Genomic DNA, 25,150 nt, shown 5'->3' with positions numbered 1-25,150 from the left:
GGTAAAACTCATGTTTATGATGACAACAGAGAGCCATACAAGGAACGAAGACCAGATGACCTACATTTCCAGAGACAGAAAGTTCTTTGTAGGTGATGGGATGTTCTCCTGTCATTTTATACCCTAGTGGAAATTGCAAAATTTGAATGTGGGCAAATATTCTGGCTTGGCCTAGACAGGTGGGCTCTGCTGGGGAGGAGAATGCAGCTGAGCTTTGGCAGTTGCAGGGAGCTACCTTAATACATAAGCCCGGAGCTGAGCCTTTAACCCCAGGATGGATTTCTCCTGCAAACATTTGCTGAAGTCTGGGATGGGAAATGTGGCTGGGCCTCTGAGTCAGAAAGACAGAGTTAAAGCTCCCACGTTTTCCCTTTATAATGCTGCACTGATTGTGCTTGTGTCTCAGGCAGGAGCCTTAGCCCCACCACTGCATCCCCTGCCAATCTTCCCAGCCCTGGCTCTGCCTCTGGTCACCATCTTCTTTGTCTACATGTTCTCTCAATGATCATTTTTCTCAAATCTCTCCAGGCATACTATGGGGGTAGAATCAAATTTTGGAAGCTCAGCTATGCTCTCCTGGCTTGAATAAGAATGTATGATAGGATCCAGGTTAGGAATGAGATAGGAACTTCACTAAACTTGGAATTGCTAAGGACCTAGAGTGCCACCACTAGAGCCAACACTTTCCATGAAACTGGCAGTGTCAGCGGGGCATGGCTGGGGAGGCCACGCAGTGGTCCCTTTACTCTGTCATCTCCCAGGAACTACATCTGACTTTCCATGTGGATCCAAATCTGAGCCTCAACCCCACCAGCATCTCCTCCCCAATACACATGAGCCCCGGAGCTTGATGTTGTTCCAATAGCTGACCTCTACCACGTGTCTTCACATTCTCATTACTGTCCCTGCATGAAGACTTAAGATTCTGATTGCAACAGGCACAACTTGGGCTTTTATATTCTCTTGTATTCATCCAAATTCTGTTGACTATGGCATACATTTTATGCTCCCTCATTCTTCTGACTTGGTTCTTTATGTATAAAATCCAACTTTGGAATTCAAAAACCTCAGTTGACTTCAATTTGCTGTGATTGAGATTTTTCAAAGACTTCTCAGGCTAGGCCTTTGTTTATGAAGAGTTTATTAAGTCTATCTCATAGATAAAAAATCAAGGGTCTGAATAGTTTTTCTCAGTTCCTTCACTGAAGACAGTACTACACATCTTGTGCTTGCCCCCGCAGGACAGAGACAGGTGCTAGGACAGGGTGTGGGTGGGAAGGTGAGGGAGAAGAAGACAGCAGTGTCTTAATATCACCACATATCCTCCTGATAAGAACAGATACTACACTTGATCTTAGCCAAAAGGCCGAGAAGCAATCACCAAATATCCTCCTGCTGCTGGACGCTAGCAACTATCAAAATGAACAAAACCAAAAATGGATTTTTTTGTGTGTGTAGCTACGAATCAGTCACAGTGATGGGGCCGAATGAAATTAATTGATGAATGTATGCAGTGCAGGGAGGACTAGCATGAGCTTTTACTCAGCTCTCCCTTCTGATACCTCCAGTTGCGCAGAGGGAACCCAGACCCCATCCACTCTGCTGTAGGGTCTGCCATGCTAAAGCTGTTGCACTGGAGGAACTGTAACCTGTGGTGCCTGAGGTATACCCTAGCCATGCATGGTCCAGGGCCCTCAGCTGCACACAATTCCCCAGAGCTCTCCAACACCTTCCTCTTAGACTCAGAATCTATTTTGCTTACTCCCCAGGGAAGTAATACATGTGAGCAGCTGGACCTTCTTCTAGGCAAGGAGATTTGTGTGGAGGGCTGACCCAGGGTGGAAGATATTGTATACCTTGCTGGCAGTAATAAACTCCAACATCCTCAGCCTCCACCGTGCTGATTTTCAGGGTGAAATCCGTCCCTGATCACTGCCACTACACCTGCCTGGGACACCAGAGTAATGCTTAGAAACCAGATAGATTAGGTCCTATGGAGAATGGCCCTGATTCTGCAGGAACCAGTGCAAATATGCATTTCCATCACTGTTGGAGGCTCTAACTGGCCCCGCAGGAGAGGGAGGCTGGCTCTCCAGGGATGACTGACAGGGAGAGAAGGGTCTGGGTCATCACAACATCCCCATTAGATCCTTAAACAATGAGAACAATCCAAGATTACATACAAATATTATGAGCTATTTTCATTATTTACTTCAGATATTTTTCATGCTAATTTGCTTTTTGTGTGATTTTGACTCACATATTAAAAATATCCCATTCCAAGAAATTACAGAAATTTTCAAACACATAGGGGTCTCTAGAATTCTCCTGCATCATCCCCTTCTTTCTGTGGCACAGTCTTCACTACAGCACAGGTCATTCTTCTTTTAGGTCCTTCTCATTCTTAGATTCAAACATCTCTTGTCATTACCCAGAGGCCAAGAAATATGTATTTAAAAGTGTACAGAATCCACATGGAGAGCTGCAGTCCCCCCAGAGCTCACCCTCTGCAGCCTATTCTCCTTTCACATGCCCCACTCCGTCCTTACCTGGGAACTGGAACATTAGCGACCGATGAGCAGAGGAGGGAAACTCATTTTGAGAAGTTGAACTGATGAGTTCTGATAAATCAAAACAAGGTCAAGCTGACCTTTTATCTCAGACTTGCAAGAGGGTCCTGCCCAGGGAACAATTATGCAAACCCTCCTCTGTTTGCTGTCTTGCTGCTTGTGGAGAGAGCCACCAGGAAGGTGGGGAGAACACTGATGTGAGCCAAGTGAAATAAACTATCTTCCCTTTGGAAGAAATCCCACGGAGACACACTCTGCTGCCAGCAGTAGTGGGAAAAGGATCTGGCTGTCAAAGTCTAATTCTGTGTCACAGACACAATGCATATTTCCCTGTTTTCTAAGAAAGCATCAGAAACAATGACAATGTAGATAGGTGTGTGCATGTCAATCTCCTCAAGGTCAATGAACATCTTCCTGGGCCCCCTCCAAGCTAATGTTGAACAAAAGCAGCTCCCATGTCCACTGTAAAGAACTGACAGTTGGCTTTTTTATTATCGTAATGCTACTGCCTGACTTGCTCTCCCTCTCTCTGTCTTTCTTTCTCTGTCTACCTCTGTGCTTGCTATGTGGCCCCGGGTATGACATGTTCCTTCTAGGAACTCTGAGTAATAAACCTTGTCTTTCCAAGCTCCCTGAAAGAAATCAGATTACCAGAGATAGCTGCACTCCCATGTTTATTGAAACATTATTCACAATAGCAAAGATAGACAAACGACCTAAGTGTCCATCAGTGGATGAATGGATAAGGAAGGTGTGGTATATGTACACAATGGAATATTATTCAGTCATGACAAAGAATGACATTCTGCCATTTGCAACCAACTGGATGGAACTTGAAGTCATTATACTAAGTGAGAGAAGTCTGACACAGAAAGACAACTCTTCAATGAGATCACTTATATGTAGGATCTAAAAGAGTCGAACTCAAAAAGCAGAGTGGAATGGTGTGTCCAGGCACTAGAGGGATAGGGTGGGAAACTTTGGGAGTTGTTAGTTACAGGTATGATGAACTTTAAAGTACATGGCCAGTCTTTTTTTTTTTTTATCAGTAAAATGAGTTTACTCAGGAATAGGAGAGGACAAGAAACCTATGACAGGGGCACCTGGGTGGCTCAGATGGTTAAGCATCTGCCTTCGGCTCGGGTCATGATCCCAGGGTCCTGGGATCGAGCCCCACATCGGGCTCCTGGCTCAGCGAGGAGCCTGCGTCTCCCTCTGCCTCTCTCCCTGCTCATGCTTTCTCTCTTTCTCTATCTCTGTGTCTCAAATGAATAAATAAAATCTTAAAAAAAAAAAGAAAGAAACCCCAACCTTTAAAAAAAAAAAAAAAAGAAACCTATGACAAATCCTAGGCAAGTCCAAAGAGACAAAGGGTAGGTTATTTTTAATTAGAGTTTAGGAGGAAATTGAGGGGGTTATTTTGATCGAAAGTTCAATGGGGAAAAACAAGAGTCCCATTGGCTACAAACAGTGGTTCCTGTGTTGTTGCCTGCCCTGGGGAAGGGAGGGATCTTCCTTCGTTTTTTAAAAATCCGTGGATAAAATCCCTGTGTAAAAATGTCCTTTCTTGTCAAAATAATTCTTTTTATTTCCTTTCAGCAGTATTAGAATTATTGGCTTTTTAAAAGGTTTTATTTAAATTCCAGTTAATGTGCAATGTAATATTAGTTTCAGATGTACAATATAGTGTACAGTACAACATGTCCATACAACAGCAGGTGCTCATCACAGCAGTGCACTCCCCAATCCCCATCACCTATTTCACCCACCCCCGCTCCCCTCCCCTTTGGTGACCATGGCAAACATTATAGTTTGTTCTCTATAATTAAGAGTCTGTTTCATCGTTTGCCTCTCTCTCTCTCTTTTCCCTTTTGGCTCATTTGTTTTGTTTCTTCAATTCCACATATGAATGAAATCATATGGTATTTGTCTTTCTCTGACTGACTCATTTTGCTTAGCATAATAGCCTCTAGCTAAATCCATGTTGTTGCAAAAGGCAAGATTTCATTCTTTTTTATAGCTGAGTAATATTCCATTATACATATATGCACATATATATACCATTATATATATATATTCCATTATATATGTACACATATACATTGCACAGCATGGTGACATTTTCTCTTGAAGATGCAGAGATGAAAGCTGCAGACAGAGTCAGCAGAATGTGGACACTTGTTTCTAAGTGAAGTAAGGAAGCAGAAAGGTTGAGAGCCATTTTCTAACTGAAAATATCTTATGAAAACGCTAAAGGGAGTTGACTATTACCTAGTAAATGTATAATGAATTCAATTTTTGAAATTTCTTTATAGTATAAAATCTACCACGCAGTTGTTTATCTTAGAACTAGAAAAAGAAGAGCAAAATAAACCCAATGCTAGCAGAAGGGAGGAAATTACAGATATTGGAAAAGATATTAATAAAATAAAATTAAAATATAGAGAAAATAAAACATACTAGAGTTTGGTTCTTTAAAAATCAGTAAGATCGGCAAATCTTCAGCTTGCCTAAGAAAAAAGAGGCAACACTCAAATTACTAAAATCAGATTTGAAAATGCAGACATTACTACATTTTACAGAAATAAATGGACAAGAAGGGAGTATTACGAACAACTGTACATCCACACATTGAAATTTCCAGATGAAATGAACAAATTCCTAGAAATGTACAAGCTGACAAGAACCAGCAATGAAGAAATAGAAAAACTGCAAAGACATATAACTGGCATGGAGAATGACTCAGTGATCAACAATGAAAACTGTCAAACACCAACCGAATTCCACTTGCATTTCCAGGAATGGCTTCACTTGTCTGGCTTTTGCGCTGAGTTTGACTTCCAACCGTACACAAGGCGGGGAGGATCAGAGAGGAACGTTGAAGAATGAAGGGGAGTAAGTCGGAGGGGGAGAGGAACCATGAGAGACGATGGACTCTGAAAAACAAACTGAGGGTTCTAGAGGGGAGGGGGGTGGGGGGATGGGTTAGCCTGGTGATGGGTATTAAAGAGGGCACGTTCTGCGTGGAGCACTGGGTGTTATGCACAATGAATCATGGAACACTACATCAAAAGCTAATGATGTGATGTATGGTGATTAACATAACAATAAAAAATTTAAAAAAACAAAAAAACATTCTCCTTATTTGGTTGTGCTGAATTTATTAATATTTATTTTTATTAATTCTATTTGTCATTTTATTAATTCTATTTATTAATAGACGATTTATTAATAGTCTATTTCTGTCTGAGATTACCTGTGCTTGAGGTTGTTTTTCAAATGTAGTTATATTTGTAGCTTGCAACCCAATAGAGAATATTGAAAAAATAAATTACGTTCAGCCTTAGATGACAAATGTTTCTGTGATGGTTAGTTACAACGTGGGTGTTAACAGCCTGGAGAAAGGAAAAGAGGAAAAAGATTGATGAAAATATGGGACTTACGGAAAATGTGATTTATTAAAACACCCACCAATGCATGGCTGTTATTGTGTCAATTATTCGGATAAATTAATAGGATTTTGTACCACTTGACATGCTGGAGAAATAAAAGATAAAAAATTCAGTTACATAAATCACTGAGCTACTCCCAACTAGGGAGATTGAGACAGCAATCTCATGTCAGGATTGATGCCATATTAGCATTCACGGGGTTAGGACACTATTCTGACAATCTCACTTGAAGACTATGTAACCATACCTCTATTGCACTTATTTGAGTAACAAGATGATTTTCCAAGTTTTTTATTTCTGATATAATCATTTGGATTGTGTCTTTTGATGATTGTGCAAGGTACAAACGAGGAGAGGGTGCAGACGTTGTGTGTATAAAGAAGGATGGCAGAGAAGGGCCGATCAGAACTTACTGGATACAGTGAGTCTGACTTGGGTTTTGGGGAAAAAATACTCTCCCAGGGCCCCCACCACTGTCCATGACGCAGTGGATGTGCACTGAGGCTCTGAGGGTGGCAGTGAGGTCAGGGCAGAGCAGGCCTGTGCTCTTGGTGCCAAGGAGAACAGGCTGCCATTCGTTCAGGGATTAGCATTGCCTGAGCTGGGGGGGGAAGAGAGTCAGCATGGAACCATCCGTGAGCCGCCTCTGCCAGGCTGTCCCAGACACTGGTTATCTAAAGAGGATATACAGACGCCTGGGATGGACCATCCAATTGGGATGGTCAGTTGGCCAGGCCACGTTTGGGGGTGAATAACCTCGGGTCCCCTTCACACTCAGGTTTCCCTTATGTCACGGAAGATCAGTTTTGGAAGAGAAAAAAGTCACAAGGTGGTGATTTTTCATTCGGTCTTGAGAGATGTCTCTTCTGCCCGATTTTCCATCCTGACTGCAGCTACGGGTATAAATCTAACCAAAGCCAGTTTCATCAGTCACCCTGGTGGTCACTGCGAGACTGCATGCACAGTTCTGAAGTGTTGGGAACTTGGACTACGCCAATTCTCTCTCTGACACCAACGGTGATGCAGATGTGAGCAAGTGTGAGTCTGGTCTGGTTGACAGGTCCCCAAGACCGTGGCCACGGGCCTGCGAGAGCCTGCAGGCTTCCCTCGTTCTCATAGCTGCTCCTTGTCAGGAGGTCAGCTGTGTGGTAATCTCCGATAAATAATAAAATGGAAAATCTTCCCTCAAAAAAGGTGAAAGTGATTTCACTACACATGGTGTAGTCACACCCGTCAATGACTACTCCATGTTCCTTTCCTTTGCCAGAGGGACCTCTCACCACAAGTCTTTCTCACATGTGTTCTCTGCATGGTCATTTCCCCAGAGTTACACTCTGCCTGGGACAGTATCTGATGGAGAGAACTTGTTTCCAGCCAAATCAAGTATGTCATTTTGCGGGTCCTCCCTACGTGCTATTTTCCCTGTGGCCATGGAGTCTGAGGGAAAGATTGGGCAGCAGGAGGAGGTGTGAAATTATCCCTAGATGAAAAGGGGAAGCTCTGAGATGTAATCCTAAGTGGTAACAAGAAGTAATAATAACATCTAAAATCAGTCTGGGCTCTGGACCATTCTGGCCAGACACACCCACTCATCCTGGGATTCCCGTGGTACCTTTGCGCCCTCTTGTGGCCACGTGGAGGGAGACACCCTGAGGTTTTTCCCTGTTCTTTGACAATATTGTTTGTAGGATAAAGTGAACTTCTTTCTTGTACATTTTCAAACATGTCTTATTTCTGATGCCTGTAACAAATGAAAATTGCTTTCCAAGTTCTGTGGCAGAGTGTGGCAACATGAGGTAGTGATGCATAGTTTTAAGTTAGGGGTCAACTCTTCCCGAATTGTGATTTCCCCATCATGTCTGGTATCCAAAGACTACAGAGGTCATCCAAGATTTTGCTGCTCAACACGTTAGCAAAGGAGTGACTGTACAGTCATCAGAATCAGGATCCAGAGCGATTCAGTTTGTCTGTGCGTAGGCCGCATTTTTTTCTCTCTCTCAGGGTGCTGTCTGGGGCTGACTCCAGAGGCTCCCACTGGCTCCCCCACTCCCCTGGGAAGTATTGGGAGCACAGGGTGATGGCTGCACAGGAAAACTGGCCTTCACGTTCTCAGTTCTGAGCGGATCTCAGCTTCACTCCTTTCAGTGATCTTACCGGGGCAGGGTGGTGACCGTCAGATGATCCTGGAGGGAGGGGACACCCTCTTCTATGTCTACACTGATCACATCTGGCAATTTTAAGTAGGCGTTAGTCAATATATGCAGAAATTGCAACCTGTTGTCCCAAATCTGCACTGAATAGAGTCTGAAGGCTGAGAGTAGCCCCTTTCTTTGCTGCTTTGCTCCCAAGTTCCACAAAGGTGATGAACCTGCCATGTTTAGAGTTTTGTGGGTGTCTGGACTAGCTAGTACTCCAGCTAGTCCAGAAGGCTTTCCAGTGTTTGGTCTAAAACTGAATGAGTGCTCCTTTCAACCTGCAATGGTGGACCCTACAGTTCATGAAATATAACTCAGATAATTTTCAATGAAACCACTTTCAGCTTTTTTGCAGGAAGATTTTCCATTTTATTGTTTATAGGAGATTACCACACACCTGACCAAAGGCCTTTGGGAGAGTGGCTAATTGCCTATCTAGAGTCTCTCTGTTCCCTGAGTTTCACTCTGAAAGAAGGAAAACAATTTCATTTTTGAACATTTGTTGTAGATGCATTCTGTGCCAAATGCACTTGTAGGTATTGTAGTAACTAATTTACTCTTCAGAGCAATCCTATGATATAGGATGATTAATGTCCTCCTTTATGGATGAGAAAATTGACAAAGTTGTTTGAGGTCATAAGCTAGCTCACACTAGAGGTCGGAGGCAGAGTTTACACTCAGGCATTCCAGCTCCAGAGCCCACACTGTTATCCACTGGATGCTGCTCTCATTTACCCTTAGAGCATCATTTGAAAGAGGCAAAAATGTAACCTGCTAGCAGGGCTCATTTCCAGGTTCACAGATTGGATACTGGAGAAGATACATCTCCTTGTGGCACCGGGGTGTCTGATGAGCTGGTTTGGGTGCAGAACTTTGCCTACAGCCAAAATCTTCTAACAGTCTCGGTCACAGCATGTTGAAACAAAAGCAGAGTTTTTTGAATTCCAAACATGGATTTTAAAAATAAAGAACGGAGTCTGGAAGAATTAGAAAACTTAAAACTATATGCCTTTTGGGGGGCGGAGCAAGATGGCGGAGGAGTAGGAGACCTGGATTTCATCTGGTCTCAGGAATTCAGCTGAATAGGGATCAAACCATTCTGAACACCTACGAACTCAACAGGAGACCGAAGAAGAGAGTAGCAACAACTCTCTGAACAGAGAAGCACCCACTTTCTGGAAGGTAGGACGTGCGGAGAAGTGAATCTGAGGCGATAATCGGGAGGAGAGACGGCGGGGGAGGGGGCCTCCATCGGCCGCTTCTGGCAAGTGCTAGAGCCGCGGAGCACAAAATCGGAACTTTTAGAAGTTGGCTCTGCTGAGGGACATCGCTCCAGTGGCTAAGTGGGGGGTGGAACCCTTGCGGGACAGTGTGGTCTCAGGACTCTCGGGGTCACAGAAAGACCAGGGGTGCCTGAGTGCAGCAGAGCTCCCAGGTATCGGAGCGGGGAAGCCGGCTACAGAGACGGAGCCGAGGCGTGGGCTCTCAGCTCGGGGTTGCCATAAACTGTGATCTGCGGCCCAGTCGGGCCACTGCTCCTCCAGCAGGGACCCAACAAGCGGCAGATCCGGGGAGACTCCCCTCCCTCCCCCAGGAGGAGCGGCGCGGGAGCACACTGCAGGGATCTGCTGGGTTTGGAGACTCCACACGGGGTCGAGTGCCAGAGACAGAAACGCTCGGTCAAAGGCCAGGTGAGCACGGAGTGCGGCCAGAGACCAGGGAGGCGGGAGTGACTGCTTTTCTCTGGGGGTGCACTAAGGAGCGGGGCCCCGAGTTCTCAGCTCCTCCGAGTGGAGATTGGGAGGCCACCATTTTCACCCTGGTCCTCCAAAGCTGTACCAAAAGCTTGCAGGGAACAAAAACTCCTGAGAGCAAACCCAAGCAGCTTGCTTAGCCCAAACGACAAGGGCGGGGCAATTCCGCCACCGGCAAAGACATTTAGGAACCACGGCAACAGGCCCCTCCCCCAGAAGATCAGCACGAACAGCCAGCAAGCCAAGACCAAGTTTACCGATCAAGGAGAACGGGAGAACTCCAGCGCTAGGAGAATACTGCACATAGAATTCATGGCTTTTTTACCATGATTCATTAGTTTTTCAAAGTTAATTTTTTAAACTGTTTTTTTAATTTTTCTTTTTCCCTTTTTCAACCAACATCTTATCAATCCCTTTTTTTAAAAAAACATTTTTTATTTTTCATTTTTAGAGTCATATTTTATCCCTTCATAGTAGTTACCCTTATTTTTGGCATGTGTATATAAGTTGTTCTCTCTTTAAAATTTTGAGATACAGTTTCTTCTAACAGATCAAAATATACCCTAAATCACTAGTGTATGGCTTTGTTCTAATCTCCTGCCTGATCACATTCTCTCCCTTTTTTTTCTTTTTTCTTTTCTTTTTAAAATCTTTCTTTTTTCTTTTTTTTTTAAAGATTTTATTTATTTGAGAGAGAGAGAATGAGAGACAGAGAACACAAGAGGGAAGAGGGTCAGAGGGAGAAGCAGACTCCCTGCTGAGCAGGGAGCCCGATGCAGGACTTGATCCCGGGACTCCAGGGTCATGACCCGAGCCGAAGGCAGCCACTCAACCAACTGAGCCACCCAGGCACCCTAAAATCTTTCTTTTTTCAAACAACTTATCTTATCAATTCCTTTTATAAAATATTTTATAATTTTCAACTTTACATCATCTTCCATCCCTTCATTGTATCAACCCTTATTTTGTACATATATAAGTCTTTCTTCCTTTAAAATTTTAGGAGGCACTTTTTTCTAACAGACCAAAATACGCCCAAAATCTAGTGGGTGGCACTGATCTATGCACTACCCCGATCATATTTGATCATATTCTGTTTTTTTTGTATTGTTCGGTTTTTGTTCTTATCTTTTACATTTTTTTCTTTTTCTTTCTTTTCTCTTTCTTTTTTCTTTCTTTCCCTTTCTTTTCCCCTGGTTTCAGGTCTTTTCTGATTCGTATGGAGCATATTTGCTGGGGACGTTGGTAACCTGTTAGCATTTTGTTCTCTCATTCATCTATTCTCCTCTGGACAAAATGACAAGACAAAAAAATCACTTCAGCAAAAAGAACAAGAGATAGTACCGTCTGCCAGGGACCTACTCAATACGGACATTAGTATGATGTCAGACCTAGAGTTCAGAATCATGACTTTAAAGATACTAGCTGGGCTTGAAAAAAGCATGGACGTTATTAGAGAAACCCTTTCTGGAGAAATAAAAGAACTAAAATCTAACCAAGTCGAAATCAAAAGCCTATTCAGGAGGTGCAATAAAAAATGGGGGCACTAACTGCTAGGATAAATGAGGCAGAAGAGAGAATCAGCGATATAGAAGACCAAATGATGGAAAATAAAGAGGCTGAGAAAAAGAGAGATAAACAACTACAGGATCACGAGGGCAGATTTCGAGAGATAAGCGATACGATAAGACGAAACAACATTAGAATAATTGGGATCCCAGAAGAAGAAGAAAGAGAGAGAGGGGCAGAAGGTATATTGGAGCAAATTATAGCAGAGAACTTCCCTAATGTGGGGAAGGAAACAAGCATCAAAATCTAGGAGGCACAGAGAACCCCTCTCAAAATCAATAAAATAGGTCACCACCCCAACATCTAATAGTAAAACTTACGAGTCTCAGAGACAAAGAGAAGATCCTGAAAGCAGCTCGGGAGAAGAGATGTGTAACCTACAATGGTAGAAACATTAGATTGGCAACAGACCTATCCACAGACACCTGGCAGGCCAGAAAAGACTGGCATGATATCTTCAGAGCACTAAACGAGAAAAATATGCAGCCAAGAATACTATATCCAGCTAGGATGTCATCGAAAATAGAAGGCGAGATAAAAAGCTTCCAGGACAAACAAAAACTAAAGGAATTTGCAGACACAAAACTAGCCCTCCAAGAAATATTGAAAGGGGTCCTCTAAGCAAAGAGAGAGCCTAAAAGCAGCATAGACCAGAAAGGAACACAGACAAGATACAGTAACAGTCACCTTACAGGCAATACAATGGCACTAAATTCATACCTTTCAATAGTTACCCTGAATGTAAATGGCCTCAATGCCACAATCAAAACCCACAGGCAATCAGATTGGATTAAAAAACAAGACCCCTCGATATGCTGTCTGCAAGAGACTCATTTTAGACCCAAAGACACCCCCAGATTGAAAGTGAGGGGGTGGAAAACCATTTACCATGCTAATGGACACCAAAAGAAAGTTGGGTGGCAATCCTTATATCAGACAAATTAGATTTTAAAACAAACACTGTAATAAGAGTTGAGGAAGGACACTATAACCTACTTAAAGGGTCTATCCAACAAGAAGATCTAACAATTGTAAATATCTATGCCCCTAAAGTGGGAGCAGCCAATTATATAAGGCAATTAATAACAAAAGCGAAGAAACACCTTGACAACAATACAATAATAGCGGGGGACTTTAACACCCCCCTGACTGAAATGGACAGATCATCTAAGCAAAAGATCAACAAGGAAATAAAGACTTCAAATGACACACTGGACCAAATGGACTTCACAGACATATTCAGAACATTCCATCCCAAAGCAACGGAATACACATTCTTCTCTAGTGCCCATGGAACGTTCTCCAGAATCGATCACATCCTAGGTCACAAATCAGGTCTCAACTGGTACCAAAAGATTGGGATTATTCCCTGCATATTTTCAGACCACAATGCTTTGAAACTAGAACTCAATCACAAGAGGAAAGTCGGAAAGAACTCAAATACATGGAGGCTGAAGAGCATCCTACTAAAGAATGAATGGGTCAACCGGGAAGTTAAAGAAGAATTAAAAAAATTCATGGAAACCAATGAAAATGAAAACACAACTGTCCAAAATATTTGGGATACAGCAAAGGCAGTCCTGAAAGGAAAGTATATAGCAATACAAGCCTTTCTCAAGAAACAAGAAAGGTCTCAAATACACAACCTAACCCTACACCTAAAGGAGCTGGGGAAAGAACAGCAAATAAAGCCTAAACCCAGCAGGAGAAGAGAAATCATAAAGATCAGAGCAGAAATCAATGAACTAGAAACCAAAAGAACAGTAGAACAGATCAATGAAACTAGGAGCTGGTTCTTTGAAAGAATTCACAAGATTGATAAACCCCTGGCCAGACTTATCAAAAAGAAAAGAGAAAGGACCCAAATCAACAAAATCATGAAGGAAAGAGGAGAGATCACAACCAACACCAAAGAAATACAAACAATTTTAAGAACATATTATGAGCAACTCTATGCCAGCAAATTAGATAACCTGGAAGAAATGGGTGCATTCCTAGAGATGTATCAACTACCAAAATTGAACCAGGAAGAAACAGAAAACCTGAACAGACCTATAACCACGAAGGAAATTGAAGCAGTCATCAAAAATCTCCCAACAAACAAAAGCCCAGGGCCAGATGGCTTCCCAGGGGAATTCTATCAGACATTTCAAGAAGAATTAATACCTATTCTCCTGAAACTGTTCCAAAAACTAAAAATGGAAGGAAAACTTCCAAACTCATTTTATGAGGCCAGCATTACCTTGATCCCAAAACCAGACAAAGACCTCATCAAAAAGGAGAATTACAAACCAATATCCTTGACAAACATGGATGCAAAAATTCTCACCAAAATACTAGCCAATAGGATCCAACAGTACATTAAAAGGATTATTCACCATGACCAAGTGGGATTTATCCCCGGGCTGCAAGTTTGGTTCAACATCCGCAAATCAATCAACGTGATACAATACATTGACAAAAGAAAGAACAAGAATCATATGATCCTCTCAATAGATGCAGAAAGAGCATTTGACAAAGTACAGCATCCTTTCTTGATCAAAACTCTTCAGGGTATAGGGATAGAGGGTACCTACCTCAATATCATAAAAGTCATCTATGAAAAACCTACAGCGAATATCATTCTCAATGGGGAAAAGCTGAGAGCTTTTCCCCTAAGGTCAGGAATGCGGCAGGGATGTCCACTCTCACCACTGCTATTCAACATAGTATTAGAAGTCCCAGCCACAGCAATCAGACAACAAAAAGAAATCAAAGGCATCCAAATCGGCAAGGAGGAAGTCAAACTCTCACTCTTTGCAGATGGTATGATACTGTATGTGGAAAACCCAAAAGACTCCACCCCAAAACTGCTAGAGCTCATACAGGAATTCAGTAAAGTAGCAGGATATAAAATCAATGCACAGAAATCAGTGGCATTCCTATACACCAACAACAAGACAGAAGAGAGACAAATCAAGGAGTCGATCCCATTTACAATTGCACCGAAAACCATAAGATACCTAGGAATAAATTTAACCGGAGGCAAAGGATCTGTACTCAGAAAACTATAAAATACTCATGAAAGAAATTGAAGAAGACACAAAAGAAATGGAAAAACGTTCCATGCTCATGGATTGGAAGAACAAACATTGTGAAGATGTCAGTGCTTCCTAGAGCAATCTACACATTCAATGCAATCCCCATCAAAGTACCATCCACTTTTTTCAAAGAAATGGAACAAATAATCCTAACATTTGTATGGAACCAGAAAAGACCCCGAATAGCCAGAGGAATTTTGAAAAAGAAAAGCAAAACTGGCGGCATCACAATTCCAGACTTCCAGCTCTGTTACGAAGCTGTCATCATCAAGACAGTATGGTACTGGCACAACAACAGACACATCGATCAATGGAACAGAATTGAGAGCCCAGAAATGGACCCTCAACTCTATGGTCAACTAATCTCGACAAAGCAGGAAAGAATGTCCAATGGAAAAAAGACAGTCTCTTCAACAAATGGTGTTGGGAAAATTGGACAGCCACATGCAGAAGAATGAAACTGGACCATTTCCTTACACCACACACAAAAATAGACTCCAAATGGTTGAAAGACCTAAACGTGAGACAGGAGTCCATCAAAATCCTAAAGGAGAACACAGGTAGCAACCTCTTCGACCTCAGCCACAGCAACTTCTTCCTAGAAACATCGCCAAAGGCAAGGGAAGCAAGGGCAAAATGAACTATTGGGATTTCATCAAGATAAAAAGCTTTTGCACGGCAAAAGAAACAGTCCACAAAACCAAAAGACAACCAACAGAATGGGAGAAAATATTTGCAAATGACATATCAGATAAAGGGCTAGTATCCAAAATTTATAAAGAACTTATCAAACTCAACAGCCAAAGAACAAAGAATCCAATCAAGAAATGGGCAGAAGACATGAACAGACATTTCTGCAAAGAAGACATCCAAATGGCCAACAGACACATGAAAAAGTGCTCAACATTGCTTGGCATCAGGGAAATCCAAATCAAAACCTCAATGAGATACCACCTCACACCCGTCAGAATGGCTAAAATTAACAAGTCAGGAAACGACAGATGTTGGGCGGGATGCGGAGAAAGGGGAACCCTCCTACACTGTTGGTGGGAATGCAAGCTGGTGCAGCCACTCTGGAAAACAGTATAGAGGTTCCTCAAACAGTTGAAAATAGAGCTACCATACAATCTAGCAATTGCACTACTGGGTGTTTACCACAAAGTTACAAATGTAGGGATCTGAAAGGGTACGTGCACCCCAATGTTTATAGCAGCAATGTCCACAATAGCCAAACTGTGGAAAGAGCCAAGATGTCCATCGACAGATGAATGGATGAAGAAGAGGTGGTATATATACACAATGGAATATTATGCAGCCATCAAAAGGAATGAGATCTTGCCATTTGCAATGACGTGGATGGAACTGGAGGGTGTTATGCTTAGTGAAATAAGTCAATCAGAGAAAGACATATATCATATGACCTCACTGATATGAGGAATTCTTCATCTCAGGAAACAAACTGAGGGTTGCTGGAGTGGTGGGGGGTGGGAGGGATGGGGTGGCTGGGTGATAGACATTGGGGAGGGTATGTGCTATGGTGAGCGCTGTGAATTGTGCAAGAGTGTTGAATCACAGATCTGTACTTCTGAAACAAATAATGCCATATATGTTAAGAAAAAAAAAGAAGATAGCAGGAAGGGAAGAATGAAGGGGAGTAAGTCAGAGGGGGAGACGAACCATGAGAGAGGATGGACTCTGAAAAACGAACTGAGGGTTCTAGAGGGGAGGAGGGTGGGGGTATGGGTTAGCCTGGTGATGGGTATTAAAGAGGGCACATTCTGCGTGGAGCACTGGGGGTTATGCACAGACAATGAATCATGGAACACTACATCAAGAACTAATGATGTAATGTATGGTGATTAACATAGCAATAAAAAATTTAAAAAAAACTATATGCCTTTTTTTTTTTTTTTGGAAGACATGGACAGACATTTCTCCATAGAGATCCCAACAGCCACAGGAAAGATGCTCCACATCACTCATCATCAGGGAAATACAAATCAAAACGACGATGAGATACCATCTCACACGTGTCGGGATGGCTAGTATCAAAAAGACAAGAAATACCAAATGTTGGTGAGGATGTGGAGAAAAGTGACCCATGTGCACTGTTGGTAGACATGAACATTGGTGCAGCCACTGTGGAAACAGCGTGGAGGTTCTTCAACAACCTAAACATAGAAGGACCATAGGATCCAGTAATTCCACTACTGGGTATTTACACAAAGAACACAAAAACACTAATTCAAAAGATACATGCGGCCCTGTGTATATTGCAGCAGTATTTACAATAGCCAAGATATGCAAGCAACCCAAGGGTTCAACCATAGAGGAATGGATGCAGAAGATGTGGTATATATATATATAAAATGGAATCGTCCTCAGTCATAAAAAAAGAATGAGATCTTGCCATTTGTAGTAACATAGATGGAGCTAGAGAGTATTATGCTAAGTGAAATAAGTCAGGCAGAGAGAGCCAAATGCTACAGAATTCACTTCATGTGGAATCTAGAAAACAAAACAAATGAGCAAACAAAGAAGCAGAAACACACTCATACCTACAGAGAACACACTGATGGTTGCCGGAGGGGAGAGGGGTGAGGGATGGGTGAAATAGGTGAAGGGGGTCACGAGGTACAAGGTTTCACTTATGAGATGAAAAGTCACAGAAATGAAAAGTACAGCGTAGGGAATATAGTCAGTAATAACGTAATAACGTTGGCACACGGGGGCTACACTTATGGCGGTGAGCATTGAATAATGTGTAGAATTGTTGAGTGACTATGTTGTACACTTGAAACGTGTGTCACATTGTATGTCAACTATGCAAAAAAGGAGAAAATGAATAGTTTTCCTTGACGATCCCACTGAGGACAGCAGTATAACAACTTGTGTCTGCCCCAGAAGGAAAGCGATATGTCCTGACATCACAGAACTGTGGGGGGGCGGGGAAGAGGATTCAGTGCATAATTAGATCACACACTCCGAGGATCTCTTCCTAACAAAGCTCCTGACTTTAGGAGACCTGCTCTGGGGGTGCTGGAGATGAGATGGGGGAGGACAGCATGAGAGCAAGAGGCTCCCAGGGAGGGATTCCTATATTCCCACGGGGCTGTGGGGCTTCTGACCTCAGAAGGGGACTGGCACCCTAGGTAAAAATCAGAACTGTTAAGGAGGGACCTTTCTATCCCTGACAAGGACCAGATGCACAATGGCCTTCCTACTGGAGGGTAAGGAAGGAACCAACTGTCTGTGATATGTTACCTGTTGGCCTATCTTGACTCACTCCAGATGTAGGACTTCCACATCTGCAGAGAACGTCTGTCAGTAAGTGGGGGGCCTCAAGTTTACAGACCAGCAGTACAATGAGGAGAAGCTTCTTTCCTATTTCCAGTGCCCATCTGCCTTCTAATGGGGACTAGGGTGTCTCACCAGCCGGCTCCATCCCACACAACCCAAGATGAAATCTGCTTCTTCCAGTGTCAGGTGCAGTGAGGGACCTGACAGCCCTTGATTTGCAGGGGCTTTGAGGAGGCATCACTGAAGATGGGTCCCCACCTATATGCCAGGCAGAGGTGGCCATGATAAAATCAGGCATCCTGATGAGAACCAACTCAGGTGCCTGTGGCTCTTCGTTAAGAGGTCCCAACCCTCAGGCTCCAAGGCTGTGACCCTAGGTGTGAGGGTCAAGTTCTTGCTTTCTAAGTGCACTGCCTCTCAGGACCCCTCTGGCGTCCTCCATGTTAGGTATCCAGAACCACCATCCTGCTTCCCCTTGAAGAAATTCAGCACTAACTGCCTGAAAGGTGTTCTTTTTTTTTTTAATTTTAGTATTTATTTAAACCTGCACATACCAAATATAATCATTAATGAGATAGTTTTTTTTATTTCTGATGTTTCCAGCATTCTTTTTAAAAATTTTATTTTATTATGTTATGTTAATCACCATATAGTACATCATTAGTTTTTGATGTAGTGTTCCATGATTCGTTGTTTGCATATAACACCCAGTGCTCCATGCAGAATGTGCCCTCTTTAATACCCATCACCAGACTAACCCATCCTCCCATCCCCCTCCCCTCTAGAACCCTCAGTTTGTGTCTCAGAGTCCATAGTCTCTCATGGTTCTTCCCCCGCTCCGATTCCCCCCCCTTTTTTTCCTTCATTTTTCATTTTTCCCTTACCACTATCTTTTTTTTTAACATATAATGTATTATTTGTTTCAGAAGTACAGATCCGTGATTCATCAGTCTTGCACAATTCACAGCGCTCACCATAGCACATACCCTTCCCCATGTCTATCACCCAGCCACCCCATCCCTCCCAACCCCCACCACTCCAGCAACCCTCAGTTTGTTTCCTGAGATGAAGAATTCCTCATATCAGTGAGGTCATATGATACATGTCTTTCTCTGATTGACTTATTTCGCTTAGCATAATACCCTCTAGTTCCATCCACGTCATTGCAAATGGCAAGATTTCGTTTGTGTTTTTTTATGGCTGCATAATATTCCATTGTATATATATATACCACATCTTCTTTATGCATTCATCTGTTGATGGACATCTTGGCTCTTTCCATAGTTTAGCTATTGTGGATATTGCTCCTATAAACACTGGGGTGCAGGTGCCCCTTTGGATCACTACATTTGTATCTTTGGGGTAAATACCTGGTAGTGCAATTGCTGGGTCATACGGTAGCTCTATTTTCAACTGTTTGAGGAACATCCATACTGTTTTGCAGAGTGGCTACACCAGCTTGCATTCCCACCAACAGTGTAGGAGGGTTCCTCTTTCTCCACATCCCTGCCAACATCTGTCGTTTCCTGACTTGTTAATTTTAGCCATTCTGACGGGTGTGAGGTGGTATCTCATGGAGGTTTTGATTTGGATTTCCCTGATGCCGAGCGGTGTTGAGCACTTTTTCATGTGTCTGTTGGCCATTTGGATGTCTTCTTTGGAAAAATGTCTGTTCATGTCTTCCACCCATTTCTTGATTGGATTATTTGTTCTTTGGGTGTTGAGTTTGATAAGTTCTTTATAGATTTTGGATTCTATGAAAGGTGTTCTTTTTAAATCCTCAAATGCACACTCTGATGATAACTCAGCGGGGTGAGTCAGAACCTCCCCTCAAAAGCACCTGAGAAGGACGGAAACCTGCAAATACACATTGGGGCTAAGGAGACCCATGGGATCTCCACTCTCTACGTTGTACCTGACTTTTCCTGACCACACTTCTGTATTAAGGATCCCTGGAGATGAGTAAAGTCAAGGAGGACATGAGGCTCCTTTGGTATTTGGGATTTAAAAAGAGAGAGAGAGAAGTATAGATATGAAGAGAGTAGAATTCTTGAACTCTTCCAAGTGTTTGGGTTTCTCTGTCCATGGGCACAGCATGACTAACATACCTGGGGCATCACTTACTACGGTTCCGGTCTTTATGACTCTGACTCCTACAAATAAACTGGCCTGAGATAAGGATTGACAAGGATTCCTGGATGTCTGATTAATCAAGGGCCTGGGAGGAGAAAATCGGAAGGTCACTGATTATGAAATCTGGACAAAGGACTGTGGATGTACAGAAGGAAGTGGACATTATGTCAGTGGAACTCAGTGTTTTGTCAAACTTGAACAGAGCATCCACCACAGGTAAGACACCAAACCAACAAGCTTATACCTCTGAGCAGATGAGCTGTCCTCAGTCCTTATCTCAGGTTCCATGTTATTGGCTCACAATGTTCATGAGTGATGCAGCCATGGTGACATGTATGGAGTTTATGCATATGCCCAATGGCGTGAGTCCACCACCACCATCTTCAATAGGGAAGAGCTAATTATTGTCACCTCTGGGTATCTGAGCTGCCACCAGCAGGGACTAATACCACCAACCACTTTTTCCTACTTTTGTACATCTCATCAGTTCCCCTGGAGAGGGTGTGATGCATCAGTCCTGGGATTAGTTGTGTTCCAGCTGCAGTAAGCCTTCCTGACCCAGTGAGGCTCAGCTGCTGTCACCATCCAAGAGTTCACAGAATTTTTGGTTTACCCATGAGAGTATTGGTTGTGACAAGAAATCTAGTTTGTCATGAAGATCGTGTAACAATGAACTCATGACTATGGCATCCATTAATCCTACCATATATGACATCACACAAAAGAGTCTGCTTGGGTATGAAATCCTGTAGACTTCAGAGACTCTCCTTCAGATGTGCTATGTATTTTGATATAGTGACCGTGAGTGCAAGAATGAATAGGTTTGGGGGCACTTTCAGGCTCAGTCAGTAGACTATATGACTCTTGATCTCAGAGTTGTAGTTTAAGTCCCACAATGGGTGTGGACATTACTTAAAAACAAAAGAAATCTGTAAAAAAATAAATAAATAAATAGGATTTGAAACCAACTGCTGAAACTAGGAGCGAGGTCTCTACACAAAAGTGACCAGCTGGGGAAAAACAGAGTGACCTAATGCAACAGAACCACTTCCCTTACCAAGGGAGCCTGCCCACCTCTGGACTGTTACCTTAGAGACAGAGAAATCTTGTCATACTCAATCAACTGTATTTTGAGATTTCTGTGTAACAGCCAATTAGATTGTCCTCTGACTCTCCGTGGTGTCTCCTTTCAGTTTTATGAAATCATTTATTTTTTACTATTTTGTTTTGAGCACAGCCATTTGGGATTCGAGCATCATGTAAGATTCCTCTACCTAGTTCAACACACTGAGGGACTTTGGCTTTCTCTCCTGACATCAAAGCAGAAATTCCAGATCACAAGGTGTGTCAATCGTGTGGGCTGACTATGGCCCTGCTGGTCTTCCAGCTCTCATTGCATTTCCTCCCAGTGCCTCCATAATCTCTTTCCATCATGATCATGCATTTATCAATATTCTAAAATAATTAAGTGTTATAAGTTCTATGATTTGTGGGCTCCAGTCTACTGGATTTCTATATACGTTTTTCCACACACTATCAAAGCTACTGGAATTGACGTATTAGATTTAACTGTACTTGTGTTCATTACCTTGAGATAGGCAATCATCTGTAATACACTTTATTTTGTTATCTACAAACAAGTTTGGGTGTTTTGCGAATTCAATCACTCTTACTTGTATCATATGTGTAATGACAATGCATGACCAATTTCTAGGTCAAGTGTCACTCTGAAACATTCTTTTGAATGGAATCTAGTCAATATATAAATTTTCTATACATTTCCAAAAGAACATCCTATTCAGGGTCATTTTCAGTTAATGACCACATCCTGTGAAAATAATGCATTTACTTATCGTTCAAAATCTATTTTTACAATAATAAAGCACCAAATTCATCACAACTCAAGCAGTGTTTGGGTTCTATATACTTAACATCCTTACCATTTTGGAGAAAAAGAAAAACCTCATATATTTAGGATTTTCCTGTGATATACAAAGGTAACTTTTGTCTCTATCATTACTTAGCTGTTTACTTTCAAAACCACTTTTGAAATTTCAGGAACCCCTTGTCACTCAGGAAAATGTATTTGAGGGAAATCAAAGACACTTGGCATTGGAATCTTATAATAACCAAAAATTTGTAAATGTTTCTTTTGATTTATCAGATTTAAAAAAATTTTTTTAAAGATTTTTTTTATTTATTCATGAGAGACGGAGAAAGAGAGAGAGAAGCAGAGGGAGAAGGAGGCTCCCTGCTCAGCAGGGAGCCTGATGCGGGACTCGATCCCAGGACCCTGGAGTCATGACCTGAGCTGAAGGCAGACGCTTAACCATCTGAGCCACCCAGGCGCCCTATCAGATTTAAAAAAATTTTTACGGATTTTTCTCACCCATACTCTCCCTGAGGAAAGTTGTGTAGATCACTCTCTTGAACATGTTAATGGAAAGGATAGTGAAGTAGTAGGAAGTAGAAAAAGGAAAAGTGAGAAAATACCACTACTACTAATCTTGGCAAATTTGATCTTGTGGAAGATATAGCCCACACTGTTCATTCCAATAAGTATTCAATTTCTACCACAGATCTATGTCACTTGTCTGGTTACTAGAGTGACTACAGTTACTTGAGAAACAAAGGCACAGCCAGAAGATTAGGTGGAGGAACACTCGTTTGCTCTTCCTTTCACCTGACATGACAGGAGCCCCTAAATTCCCCTGCTGCTTCTGCCATGCCAGGCCGGGCAGCTGTCGGGGCCTTAACATGTGGAGCCTGACGCCCAGCTGCAAGCTGCGCCCCCGGGTCCTCCAACTCCTTCCTCTGACACAGACTCAGAGGCTCTCCTGTGATTCCCCAGAGAAGCCACTCCCTCGGGCAGCTGGACGCCCCAGGCAGGGAGGTTTGTGTGCGGGCATGAACCACTGTGCAAGGAGACTGTAGATACTGCCCGCAGTAATACACTCCCACATCGTCAGCCTCCACCCTGCTGATTCTCAGGGTGAAATCCGTCCCTGACCCGCTGCCACTGAACCTGTCTGGGACCCCAGCGTAACGGTTGGAAACCAGGTAGATCAGGCTCTGTGGAGACTGGCCTGGCTTCTGCCGGAACCAATGCAAACAAGTGTTTCCATTACTGTGTAGGAGGCTCTGACTGGCCCTGCAGGAGATGGAGACCGGCTCTCCAGGGGTGATGGGCCGGGAGAGTGGGGTCTGTGTCATCACGATTTCCCCACTGGATCCTAGGTAAGGAGAGAGAAGTGCCATGATCGTTACAAATATATTTAGCTATTTTCATTGTTTCCATTTGGTTATTTAACCAAAATACTGCTTTTTACTCTCATTATTTGAGATTTCAATCATGCTGCAAAAATGCACATTCAATAATGAGCCTGAGATCCGTGAAGTAGAGAGAGGCCTCTGAACATTGCCCACCCCATCCCCACCTTCTCTGTCACAGTCCTCACTAGAGCACAGGTCCTTGTTCCTTCTGGAATCTTCCTCACCTCCCACATCTACACATCACCTGCCCCACCCTGGAGGTCAAGTCACACACCTCCTACAGGCACACACAATACATGTGCAGAGCAGAGGAGTCCCCACAGCTCAGCCCCCACCCCCACTAATTCTCTTTCTTCTCCGCCCTCTGGCCTTACCAGGGAACCAAAGCATTAGCAGCCCAAGGAGCTGAGCAGGGAACCTCATTTTGAGAAGCTGAACTGAGGAGTCCTGGTAAGTCAAAGCAAGATTCAAGCTGGCCTTTTATCTCAGACTTGCAAGGGCAGGACCTCCCTAGGGGACACTATGCAAATCCCCTGCTGGGTGCAGCAGTGTGGAAGGGGCAGGGGGGAGGTGGGAGGGGCCTACCTTTGAGCAGATTGAAATAAAAGGTCTTTGGGACCTTTGTGTTTGAGAGAAAACCAATAAAGTCAAGTCCATACTACCTGCAGCAGTGGGAAGAGCAATCCCACTGTGAAAGTGTGGATCACAGCAAGCACCCAGTGCTTATGGTTCCTTCACTCTGAGCAAGCATCAGGGAGCGGATCACACATGTGAGTCCGGGGTCCATCTCTGGAAGGTGAATGCCATGTTCCTCACATTCTTCCACCTAGTCTGGGTAAGGAAGCAGCTCCCACCCCACTAGTCCTTGTCATCAGCATTTCCCCCAGTAACAGTTTGGAGTGGAGCTAGTTCAAGAGTTGTCTGGTCCCTGCTCTCATCAGGTCAAGTGTTAAGAACGGTAAAATCGGGTGTTAGAAATGGCCTTTTCCTGAAACCAAGTGAATGAAATTTCCAAAATGCACTCAAATGAAAGGAATTTGACAGGGAGGAAAGGATGTGTCTGTTCCAGAGAGACATACTAGCCCAGCGTGAGACAATAGAAAAGGTAAAAGAATATTATATCCCAGGCTGTGAATATGAAAACATGATATTCTGGAAAACCGGTTGTTACAATATGGTGCAGGATCAGTCATGCTTATCTCACTCCATATACACATCTAGATAGAGAGACAGAATTAATCCAAGGTTTCTCAGAGAAATAATTCCCTTGAGATGATGGGAAAGAAATAAAAAGAATTTATTATATATATAATAAAATAGTGCTTAGTACTCTGCCCATACTGACTCCTTGTCATCAGGGAGAACCTGGTCCTGTAAGGACATCTCCAGTTCTTGTTAGCTCTGTGTGAGATCCTGAGGCTCTCACCTGACCTATAGGCTGGGGATGCACCTCCACGAGTCTCCAATAGCAATGGGAGATTGCACTGTGAGAAGAGCAATGACTGCATCCATCATTTTAATACCTCAGGGAACATGGACCCATCGCTGTCCAATTCCTGGACTTTCATTTCAATAAGGTCACTATGGACTAGGGTGCTGGGTCAGAGCTGCCTGGGACCGTCCCCCAACCAGCCTTTATAAATAAGGAAAGAACCTGACTTTACTTCTTGTGTCTCCTTGATGCAGGTCATGTTGAATTGAACAGCTCCTGAACAGTACTAATCATGTCAGATAATTGCTTTTACCCTGCAGATAAAATTCAGGAGCAATTGAAAAAACACATTTTGCCAGCCCCTGTACAAATACGTGTTTCTATTAGCAGGT

The 25,150-nt window shown here is 43.0% G+C and overlaps 1 protein-coding gene and 1 pseudogene across 2 annotated transcripts in view; both read right to left on the bottom strand.

Moving 5' to 3' along the window:
* Positions 1-23,797, bottom strand: part of LOC113937261 (immunoglobulin kappa light chain-like) — a 103,881-nt gene extending 80,084 nt beyond the window's left edge. For both annotated transcript variants that reach the window (XM_027621286.1, XM_027621287.1), the window contains exons 1-2: positions 23,701-23,797; positions 22,977-23,286 (exon numbers count right to left, since the gene is read on the bottom strand). In XM_027621286.1, the coding sequence (XP_027477087.1) occupies positions 22,977-23,286; positions 23,701-23,749 (359 nt within the window). In that variant the 5' untranslated portion in view covers positions 23,750-23,797. The remainder of the gene's footprint in view (positions 1-22,976; positions 23,287-23,700) is intronic.
* Positions 1,275-1,378, bottom strand: LOC113938847 (annotated as a pseudogene).
* Positions 23,798-25,150: the final 1,353 nt, after the last annotated feature.

This window comes from Zalophus californianus, chromosome 8 (genome assembly GCF_009762305.2).
Source record: "Zalophus californianus isolate mZalCal1 chromosome 8, mZalCal1.pri.v2, whole genome shotgun sequence".
Taxonomy (NCBI): domain Eukaryota; kingdom Metazoa; phylum Chordata; class Mammalia; order Carnivora; family Otariidae; genus Zalophus; species Zalophus californianus.
Note: the sequence above shows the minus strand (reverse complement) of the source record. Positions and strands in the feature narration are given on the sequence as shown.